General features: G+C 41.0%; 1 protein-coding gene across 1 annotated transcript; it reads left to right on the top strand.

Moving 5' to 3' along the window:
• The first annotated feature begins 6,563 nt into the window (after window positions 1–6,563).
• Window positions 6,564–11,461, top strand: aqp3a (aquaporin 3a). Its single transcript, XM_061071126.1, has 6 exons — window positions 6,564–6,671; window positions 10,081–10,207; window positions 10,429–10,566; window positions 10,703–10,818; window positions 10,938–11,155; window positions 11,269–11,461. Exons 1-6 carry the CDS (start codon window positions 6,564–6,566, stop codon window positions 11,459–11,461), a joined length of 900 nt encoding a protein of 299 aa, XP_060927109.1.
• The last annotated feature ends 695 nt before the right edge of the window (window positions 11,462–12,156 follow it).

Here is a 12,156-nt window from a genome sequence, read left to right as displayed (position 1 = left end):
GCCTACTTTGAAATAAATGAAACACAGAACTTTGTAGGGCTATTTGAGTCCTCCCCTTATTTGTGGAAAATGTATGAAATAAGAAGTACCCTATTTTTAAATAAATAAAAACATATAGCTGCAGCCTAATAGTGTAACGGACTGGGTTTATGTTTATGTTTGGTTTTGACGTATGCTCAGTAAAACACTGTTGAAGGAGCGCTCTGATGTCTGACGGTCACTGAAGGGGTCTGGGTGGGACATGTGACTGTTTGGACCAATAGGATGGGGGGATCGGGGATCAATGAGGAAGTGAAGTGTTGATGTCTGCGAGAGACGGAGTAACAGCGAGAGGTGCACATGTTCGTGTAGAGGAAAATACCAGTTACTAAACCACGAAGAAGTTCCGTGTCCTGTGGGACGCTACAATAGCTTTAAAATATATAGTTTAGGTGGCGAAATATTAAAACAAAAAGCGAGAGCAGGTCAGACTGGAGGCGAACACAGATACTGAAGCTGCAGCTGCTTTAACTCGAGTTAAAAAAATTGACGGCGTTAAAATGGGTTTGCGTTAACGCCGTTAATAACGCGTTAAACTGACAGCCCTAATGTTTATATAAAGTAATTTGGATATATTCCAATTACACACAGTTGGACATTTAGAAGGAGTTTGAATTTAAACAATTCTGACCAGCATTTTAAAACATCTTTCCAGCAATTTTGGATCTTTGGACTTTCACATAGACAATGATGTAAAGTACCTGTCTCATCTAAACATTTTGTACAAACATCTGGAATATTAGCAGACATATGATGGAGCTCTGGAGGAGTTATGTACATTCTCATCAATCATTTGTATTGAAGTAGTTTAACCTGGTGTTTATTTGGTATTTGGTGTAACCTGTAGTAAATTGAAAAGTAATGGAATACTCATCACTGTAACATGTCCTGATCCACACTATGCCATAAGGTTGGATAAATGAAAATCCTTGTTTAAACAGATTGTAAAAAGTCAACAAGTTGTCATATTTGTTATTAGTATTGTTAGTTCGGAGATTTTTTTAAGACTATGGAGAGGACGGGCATTTCAGGGGACAATCAGATTTAAGATATCATGGATGTATTATAACAGGTTGTTTTTGAATATATATATATATATATATATATATAAAGACTATTGGCCTTGTTTCCACCAGTTCTATTTGCTCCGTGTGACTTCAGCCACTCATGTCTGTGAGGTTCTTTTCAGACCTCTGTACAATGACCTTAAATATCCACTTTAATAAATGCATGAGAAAAAAACTAAAACACTGTCTATGAATTGAGAGATTGCAGTTCATGTCTGCTGCGTGTTTGTCACATCAGCACTGCTCGACACGACAATAAAACTGTCGTGTGTCCCGGTTGATGATGGATTACTCAGAGTGAGTATTACAGCGTTACACAAGCTGACATGTTGAGCTACGTCCTACCGTGTGTATATGCTTGTGTCTGTGCAGCTGTTGACAAACGACATATTGTTTTGATTACAGTGCAGCATGATTACAGAGAAAGTGGAAATGTACCAGAGAGCGGCTGTGGGCACCATATGCACAGGATTCAGTAAAACACACTCTGGGTCTTTTTAATGAAGCCTCGTGAGTAACTCATGTATAATAAACTGTGTCTGTGTTGAGCTTTAACACTTTTTAACGTCTGTATTATACAATCACCAGGAAAGGGATTGAGCAAGAAGACAACAAATCCCGAATAATTCCTGGCAGTGAGATACAGTGGCAGAGTTTGGTGCATTAGTCATGTATCTCATGACGGGACATGACGGCAGATTTCTCTTTCACACAGTTATTGTCTGATATCCTCATGCGGCTCCTCTGCAAGGCGGCAAATGCATGTGAGGCTTATTGTTCTACATCCAGACATCAAGATGTCTTTCACGGTGATATGACGCATCAAAGAGGCCGAAAAGCCAGAAACACAGGTCAGGTTTTTTTTTGTCTTTCTTACCACAAAGCCAAGTGAGAGTTGGAGAATATGGAGATTGAAGTGTATTAATCCTTTGTTTTCTATCTGCTTTTCCAACTTGTGCTGTCTTTCCTCAGAGGTATCAATCTCCCTGTACCCAGGCTGTCTTCCAGCACCTTATGAAAAACAACTGGCCATAGTGGCACCACCACCGGAGACAAACACATCTGGTAGGCACATGGTACGTGTGTGTGTGCGCCCACCATTAAAAGACTTTTATAAAACACTGATAAGTGTTACATCTAAGTGACCTCAGGAGTTTGAAAATTGTAAATAAATGTGAACAAAGATTCTTGTTGCCTTTTTTTTAAACGTCTACAATATTTGGAGCCACCACTATTCATTTAACTGTCTGTTTTTTTTTTTTCTTTCTTCTGGGCCAAACAATTCCAGGAAAAGTAGTTCAAAACCATATGGGCCAAAAATGCGGCTTCTCTGGCCTGAGAGATGGGATTCCTTCAGGAAGCCCACAGCGGTTAAGTGAGACAGAGAGACAAAAACAAAATATTAGAGCGGGTGCACAAACACACCTACAGCTGTTTCTGTGGTAAACGGCTGGTGAGGTCAAAATGGCATTAGGAATGAAAACATACCACAAGATAAAGAGAAAGCGATCCAGTAAGACAAATAAACAAATTCAATGTTTCTGTAAAGTGCAAAAATCTATATATTTTCACACCTGTTTTGTGTTAACCAGGGACCTTGAATATCATCCAGGTGTTGACAAGTCGTGTTTTTTGGAATATTTTAAATATTTTTAACTAAACCTTAACAGACCCACCCATGTATAAACTAAAGAAGGAACTCACCCAAAAGGAGCAGGTAGTAGTTAAACGTTAGTAAAGTAAATGTAATTAATGAATGGGTAAGAAATTGATAAATTAACAAGGTAATGTGAGCAATATAAAAAGTTCTGTTTAACTCACTTAACTGTGCAATACTCATTTCTATCTGTGCACTTCAATGGCTTATGTGCAATCCCGTTACACTGTATATATTCTGCTCACACCTGTTTACACTGTATATAATATTTCTATTCTATTTTTATATTTCTTTGTGTTGATATTGCATGTTTGCTTATTTATTACTTATGCCTTTTTTGACTGGGCTATTTACTGCTGCTGCACAACAAATTACCTGGTTGTGGGACTAAAAAAAGGATTATCTTAGCTTATCCTATTTCATCACACTTCCTCGTATCGTATCTTATCTTATTTCTACATCAGATCTTGTGTAGATGTTGGCAGTGTGTCAATATACTGAATATGGGTCTGCGATTACACCAGCCTCACCAAAGAGCCTGGCATACAGTGACCTCCAGTGATGCTGTAAAATGATTCATATTTACCTGAAATGACTTGAATCACACACATTCATTTGCATCACAACTAAGCCAGCATCCTCAGACAACAGCATTTACGAACTTGTCATCGTCTTCCATCCCCGTTTTCCCCATTGAATCAGTTCACTGGGAGTGGTTGAAACACCTCTCGTGACGCATGTCTTTTCGATGCCGGCGCTGTGACTGATATGATTCAGATCGCCTCAGGCTCCTTCAGTGATGAGAGATCTGCAATTTATTAAAGAGTTGTTTGGCCACGCTTTTCCCCGAGAGCTAATTCAGCACATCAGCAAAGTGGAATATTTGCATACAAGACGTGAGCCAACTTTTTATTCTGTGGAAAAATAAAATAACTTCTCCTTTTAAGTGTGTGTGACGTCAAAGGTCAGAGCTTCACACAAAACTTAACTAAAAGCATATTTTTGTCTTTGGATGCTGATGTTTATGTTCATAGTTCACAGTGATATACTTAGGATGACGATTTAAAAATGTGCAAAATTCTCCACAGATATGTTCACAAAATAGTTCTACATTCAAATGTGATGGTGATCCGAGTTGATAATCTTCTCCACTGTCAGAGCAAACTAGGCACATAGCCCAGAGCAAACAAAAGAAATTGTGCACCGATTCCTACTGATAGAGGCAGAGCCAAGAGATTTTAAACTTGGAAATGTTCTCACACCTCCATAGAAAGCAGACAAAGAAGGTACAAGACGCGGTGATGAGGTTTCAGACAGGGAACAAAAGAATGGGTCAGTGAAAATGAGTTGAGGGACAGAAAGGGAAAAGAGAAGGATGTGTGCGAATGTGTGGGAATGAACCAGTGAGGGCTGCAAACAGGAATGCATTGCATTTGTCTGTTATTTCTACTCTTGTGAGGACCAAATATTTCATGTACATTACATTTAATTACATTTCATTTAGTGGAGTGTAGACTATCGGGTGTCCTGATGTCAATGGGGAGCTTGTTCCACCCATTAGGAGCAGTCCTGATTTTGTTGAGTGGCTAGCTCGCAGTGAGGGAGCAGCAAAGTGATTGGCAGATGCAGAGCGGAGTGGACTGGCTGGGGTGTGAGGTTTAACTTTGTCCTGAAAGTAGACTGGACCCAAACTCTTCGGTACCAGCACGGTACGCAAGTCCTAGTGTTTTGAAACGGATGCTGGCAGCCACTGGTTACCAGTGAAGTGAGTGGAGTAGTGTGAGAGAACTTAGGTAGGCTGAAGACCAGTCGAGCTGCTCGATCTGGATGAGCTGCAGTGGTCGGATGGCACTAGCAGGTAGACCTGCCAGGAGGGAGTTACAACAGTCTAGGCCTGAGATGACCAGGGCCTGGACCTGAACCTGCGCCGCCTTCTGAGGGAGAAGGGGACGTGTTCTCCTGATGTTGTTCAGCATGTATCTACACGAGCAGGTTGTTGGAGCAATGTTGGCAGTCAGGGAGAGTTGACTGTCGGGGCACATCCAGGTTCCAAGCAATCTGGGAGTGGGCTACCACAGAGTTCGATTAGATTAGATTAGAGCTCTTCCCTGGAAGGAAAACTATTTTTTTCTTGTCAGGTGGTATAAGGCATCATCTGAGAGATGTTAGTCAGACAGGCAGAGATTCATGCTGCAACCTGTGTTTCAGATTGGGGAAAAGAGAGGATAAGTTGGGTGTTCTCTGCGTAGCTGTGGTAGGAAAGGCCTTGTGAGCGAATGACAGAGCTGAAAGAGATGGTGTGTAAAGAGAAGAGGAGAGGATCCCGGACATAAACTTGAGGTTCCCTCAGTAGTAAGAATACAAGGTTCGGACACAGATCCTCTTCAAGTTACCTAGTAAGCGTGGTCATTGAGGTAGAAAGAGATCAGGGAGAGAGCAGAGCCTGAGACACCCAGGTCCTGAAGGGAGGAAATAAGGATCTGGTGGTTGACTGTGTCAAATGCAGCAGAAAGGTCTAGAAGAATAAGGACTTAGGAGAGAGAAGCTGCTCTTGCTGTGAGATGTTGCTCAGAGACAGCAAGGAGGGCAGTTTCAGTTGAGTGGCCTGCCTTGAAACCAGACTGTTGAGGTTCACGAAGGTTTTTATGGTGAAGTTAGGAGGAGAGTTGATTAAAGAAAGCTCGCTAGAGAGCTTTGGAAAGAAAGGGAAGAAGAGAGACCGGTCTGTAGTTGGGATTCTTCAGAAGATGGTTTACTCTTGCCTCCTTCAGAGAAACAGCCAGTTGACAGGAAAGTGTTAATGAGATGGGTGAGAAAAGGAAGAAGATCGGGAGCAATAGACTGGAGAATGAACGAGGGGATGGGGTCAAGGGGGCAGGTGGTTGGGCGGGCAGAGTTTACCAGGGTATGAATAGGTGGGATATTTGAACTGGGAATCTTTCAAAGGGGCTTTAATTTTAAATTTGGGTTTAGAATTAGATTTAGGATTATGTTAATTTTAACTTTTGACGTTTGGTGGATTAAGGTTGATTCAGGCTACGTTACCTGTAAACAGGATCTTGTAATGTAGGTGTTTAATTTTTCTGTCTGTGGAGGATATTTGTCCATATTTACTGTATTTGCATAAACTAAGAAAGAAACTGACTACAAAGTTAGAAAGAATAAAAGCAGGAATGTTTGGCACGGAGTTTCTAAGATGAATATTGAAAGTGCCAAACAAGTATTGCTCGGTTCAAGGTAATTATCCGTCTGACACACTTGGTTTACACTGTAAATCAGTTTTTTTTATGGGAAGTGCAACAGATAACGGCATGTGTCTAAATTTGCTTTTCATTCCAAATAAACAAACTATAAATTACAAAATACAAAAACAGTTTCTTGCAGAGAAACATTGGTATCCCACTCACTGTCTTTTCTGTATTCAATTTTGAGAGAGGCCTGCTTAGAAACTTCACACATTTTTTAAATGCAAAATTCTAGATAGATAATTTATCATGTGTATACATATATATATATACACAGAAAGGTTACGGGTTTCAGGTATGACAGCGCTCACAGGTATTAGTTGGTTGCCTGCGTGCATGTGTGCGTGTACAAGAGAAAAAAGTGAATCACACAGTGACGGCCAGGGAGGCGTGGTCCAGAAGGAGGAGCCGAGCTCACACTTGGCTCCACTCCAATCCATGGCTCTATAATAGGAGCCCGGACCTCTCAGCTTCACAGGCTCTCAGGAATTCCTACCTGCCTACCACGTCCACTGTCCCCTCACAGTCGCATCAGCCTCCGAGAAGAAGAAAAACATGGGCAGACAGAAGGTGTATTTGGACAAACTGTCCCGCTTCTTCCAGATCCGCAACCTGTTGCTTCGGCAGGCGCTGGCAGAGTGTCTTGGCACCCTCATCCTTGTGGTAAGTGTGTGTGTATATTTGTTGAATATGTGTGTGGGATCACAAGTGTGTACACACTTGATTGAATTGTGTCAATCATCTCATACTGAAGTAGCTGTTAATGAAAAGGGTACAAAGTTCATGCTTTGTATTATACTGCATGTTGATTCTTTTAAGTTCTCTAAGTGCCATTTAACAATTAGTTTTTTCTATTTTCTTTTGATGTTGCAATATGATCAATGACTGTTCATGCAACAGTGTTTATGAAAAAAAGAAAGAGTGAAGAGCCATACATGGGCTTCAAAGGTAATTATGTGAGCCAATGATTGTTTTGGATGTGTGTAAATGTCAAGTAATGTACACTGGCAAACTGAGTTCAGAGCAAACAGGTAAGTATCAGGTTATTCAGGACTGTATGTGCTGTGGACAAAACCATGCTCAAAATAATATTTGCATTTTGGAGCTTGGATGCAGCAAGATCCCGGATCCTAGACCACAACATTTCTCTCATCACATCTCAGGGAGGAAGCAGTGTGTGTGTGTGTTACTTACAAAGAAATCAGACAGTTTTTCCAAGCTCATAAAATCTTGATCTGAACACCAACACAGAAGCACACTTTTTTGGGGTCCAGACTGTGGGCAATGCAGCGTAGTAAACAAACCAAATAAACAGCCACAGAGCTCACTTAGTCTGAGGGAAAACCTTTTTTTCTTTCCACTGTTTTGGCAGAAATCTGTCACTTCGGGCAAATAGATTTTTTATAGTTAATACTTTACCAACCAGCTCAGTGGGCGACATAAAGGATCCTCTAAGAGATTAAATCTCACTGATTTACAAAGACGTAGAGGCATGCTGCATTTAATCATTTTTGTTTAAAGAGTTTTATTCTAATGCAAAATCAAACTTAATGTCAAAGAAACTAAAATTACTCACATTTGCAACTTGTAGAGCGAGTTGCATGAGTTCAACAGGAGTTTAAAATATATGATATAGTAGATATTATATACACAAGTACATTGTACAGATGTGCAGTGGAAAACTACTCAAACATTAAAGCCCAGACTGAAAATTGTCGGTAGTTATTTATTATGTATTATGACAACTAATACTGCAGAGAGGTGTGGTGTACTTATTGTACAGGTGACACATGGAGATGGCAGCCCAGGGAGGGTCAGTGGAAGAACAATAGGTAGCACATCACAGACATTTCTCACATACCCTCACTTTCCATATCTCATAGAGATCATACAGAGACATCTGATTCTGTTATTGTCTCTGTTTACGGTTTACATACATTTTTACACACAAAGCAAACTCTTAAGTTTATTGATACAAATTAGTTATCGCGTGCTGGTGTGAGATGACTCGGAGGTAACGTGTTTGAGGGGTGTATCTAGGTGTGGTCTTGGGTGTGTCCCTTTGTAGTCCTGACAGCGTCAGTAACTCAAGGTATTTTAGACAGGATATTTCTGTGTAGTATTAATGCTGAAGACATCTAATAGAAATATCTTATGTATGCTTGAAGGCCCCCCCATGGGCAGTAAATATATTTGGCCGTCCTGCTGTAACCGTAACCTTCATTACACTCTCAGAAAATACACTTCGTTTTATTTTTATACCTTTTAAAAGAAAAAATGTCAACATAAAAGAGCTGATTCAGCATAAATGTCTGTAATTCATAGTAACCCAGGCCTGATTCTACAATTCTGAACCTAATTTTAGTTTTATGGAGGAATAGTTTTATCTTATACAATGCTCAACATTTTATGTAACTTTATTACTTGTATCATGTATTATAGGATTGGTCAGGTTATAGAGCCAACCAACTAAATGAATGTGTGTGTGTGTGTGTTTGAAAAGAGCATCAGTGACGCAAAAATCGTTAACAAAGCAATACCCAACAGCCTTACTGGGTTTTGCACTTCAAACCACTGCTCCCTGCGTTGACCCGGATCGCACTCGTGTGGATCCCTTTTCCGGCCTTTTCTGGGATTTAGAGTCCGGTTCCAGGCCAGCAGTTTTTTTTCTTTCTTGCCTTCAGCTCCTAACCAGATGCCAAATCTTGGTTTCAGTAGACTGTCGGCTGTGGGTTGTTTTTTTATAAGCTCCCCAACTGTGCAAAAACCTGGGAGTAAATGCATGGCCAGCTGATTCGGGCGAGGGAATGTTGGTTGGGTGTGCAGTTACCCAACCACAACATTATGACAGCAACATACCAAGTGGCTGTAGTTGTCGAGTGAACACACTACTGAATGTGAGCACGTCAGAGTTAGGCGTAACACTCAAGGCTCGGAGATTAAATATCGGATTAACATGACACCTTTCTGCTGAAAAGGGATAGTTCCTCTTAATAGGGGAAGTTGGCACTAGTGAGTTAATGGCCCATAGTCTGGAATCCGATGCCTGTGACATTTAGAAAAACTAGTGGAGGTAGTGTGAAGCGAAAATTTGTTAGCATTTTTTAAATTTTCATATCACACAAGCTCATCATTGCACAACATCACCAGTAAGATATACCTGCCCACAGCCCAGAAACAAAACAGATTAGCATCATTCCGACATGGGGCTGATATATGAGTGTTTTTCATCAGGGGTGGGAACAGAGTTTAGACTGAGCCCAGTGATGATGATCGCCCCTCAGGCGCCAGTCCCTCCCGAGTGCACTTCCCTCACACTAACCTCAACATCTGAGTTGTGTGGTCGGGCTGAAAAGCATCCTCGTCAGGGGGCTCGGGGGGGCAGCAGCCTAACAATGGACCACACATACTTGTACACACAGGGATACACACAAACACACACACATACTTATACACAGAATTACAAGCAGTGAACAAGGAAAAATAGTTGGAGCAATTTAAACAAATTAGTTCAACTGCAACACAAATTAATAGTCTGTTCAATTTGAATTTAACAAGTTATATTCACACTATAATTTGTAACGACTCAATTTATTTGTGTTACCAATTGAAGTAATTTTTTTATGTTGGTAAACAATTTTCCTTTTTCAGTGCAGTGTGGCACCTGTTTGGCCCAAAACAGTTTGCCTGAAAATACCTTTTTTCGACTTCCCACCTCAATCAGCTTGTAGGTAAAGCGACAGTTCTCCGCCAGTCAAGGTCGATCCAGTGACCTTTCTGCAACACTGTACTCCTGTGTACCATTATGAACACAATGCATTTAATGGGGCTTCCTTCCTTCCTCTGGTTTCACTGATAATGATCGCATTGCCTCATTCAACCCCTTGGTTCGACCTTAATTGAACGGGAAAAATATTTCGCAAGGTTTTGTTAATACAACACTAACACTGAGAGTGCATGTTGTGTAAAGCTTTATTCCATTAAAAAAATGACTGGTCGTTGCTACACCTATTACAATTAATCATTATTGGTTACTAGTTTTAACTTGTTCTTCTCCTTCTTCTCTCTCCAGATGTTTGGCTGTGGTGCTGTGGCCCAGCTGGTGTTGAGCGGCGGTTCCCATGGCATGTTCCTCACCGTCAACTTTGCCTTCGGCTTTGCTGCCACCTTAGGCATCCTGGTCTGTGGACAAGTATCAGGTACGTAAACAAATTCGCTGGAAATTTCATGATCCAAATAAAAGTTTCTCAATTACTTATTTGGATGGGTGTGTAGGAATCAATCGGTTCGGAGCTTTGCTCGAATCCTGTTTGCAAGATCACATTTAAACCAAATGTGTCTCTTATAATAAGTGGTTTGAGTTTGAGTTTGTTATCGGTGTTGCAGCTTCATAATGGGTACTGATCATGTACATTTACAGGCGGCCATCTGAACCCTGCAGTGACTTTTGCCCTGTGTCTACTTGGAAGAGAACCCTGGAAGAAATTCCCCATGTATTTCCTCTTTCAGACAATCGGCGCTTTCTTTGGTTCCGCCATCATTTTCGCCATGTACTACGGTAAGAGATGTGGAGCAAAATTTTAAATAATCCCATTGCCACCAAATATGAACTGATTTATGTTATGAAGTCATTTAAACAACCATTTTCAAGAGAAAAATATCTAATGCTACATTTTTGTTGTTTGTCCCTGTAGATGCTCTGTGGGACCATCCCGGAAATTTCCATGTGAGTGGTCCTAATGCCACAGCTGGCATCTTTGCCACGTACCCTGGAAAACATCTCACCATTGTCAATGGCTTCTTTGATCAGGTAATCTTTAGAAAAGTTGAGACACCTATGATACACTAAATGTCCTTCTTTTAGAATATGGATGACGCATCTCAGGCACCTCACTCACAACTTTCTCTTTTCTGTGACTCTCTCTCTAGATAATTGGCACGGCAGCACTGATCGTTTGTATTCTGGCTATCGTGGACCCACACAACAATTCCATCCCCCAGGGGCTGGAGGCCTTCACTGTGGGATTTGTGGTCCTGGTTATTGGACTGTCTATGGGCTTTAACTCTGGATATGCTGTCAACCCTGCCAGAGACCTCGGACCACGTATCTTCACTGCGATGGCTGGGTGGGGCACTGAGGTCTTCACGTAAGAGCACAGACTTTTTATCTATGCATGAACTCGTCTTCACCACACTCTCACAGCTCTCACTGTCCAACAACCCATTTGTTTTATTCACTCTTTCTTTTCTCACTCCTTAGGGCGAGAAACGGCTGGTTCCTTGTGCCCATTTTCGCCCCGTTCCTCGGCACCGTCATCGGCGTGATGATCTACCAGCTGATGGTTGGCTACCACGTGGAAGGAGAGGCACGTGACAAAAGAAGCGCTGAGCAGACAGAAAACGTCAGACTCACCAACGTCGACACCAACAACGCCAAAGAAGTGAACTGCTGAAGCCACAAGTGTTTTTTTTGTTTTTTTTAAAGCACCTCAACAGCTGTTGAGTCAACTCCCAAGATGGCTGTGTGAAAACAGGCCACTCTTAACTTAATCATGTGATTGTATAACAATGTATAGATATTATATATGTGAGTGTAGAGGAAAGAAACTGAACTTTAGAAAACACAGAATTACATTAATTCTTTTTAAGAGATGAACAGTTGGATGTTAGTGTATGTAGCATTCACTTTCCACAGTATTGTATGCTTTATACTAAAATAGTTTTATGTCATTTTTTGTATGTATCTCCAAACCAATTTCTATGCATTTCGTCAGTCCAGGGCTTTTCAATGTTTTTTGTTTGAATTTGGGGAAATTGTCAGAAATTTGTGCAATTTAAATTTTAAACTTGAACTCAACGGCTCAAATATATCTGCAAATGAATATTGTACATTCAGAAAAATTGTGCTATACGTCACCTCTGCTGCTACGAGCTGACGGATGGTGGTGAGGATCCCCCATCCTTTACTTTACCACTGCTGCAACTGTGTCAAAGCTGCTGTCGTCATTTTCAAGATACCATGTCAAAGACTTTATCATCAGCTCCAACACACGCTGACAAACTACTGTGACATGTCATCAGCTCGCAAACTTGACTATTTACCCACTGTCGGTAACAAATGTCACCAGAAGCTTTGGTAACCCTGCCT

Source organism: Limanda limanda, chromosome 5 (assembly GCF_963576545.1).
Source record: "Limanda limanda chromosome 5, fLimLim1.1, whole genome shotgun sequence".
Classification (NCBI taxonomy): Eukaryota; Metazoa; Chordata; class Actinopteri; order Pleuronectiformes; family Pleuronectidae; genus Limanda; species Limanda limanda.
This window is presented reverse-complemented; position numbering and strand designations above follow the sequence as displayed.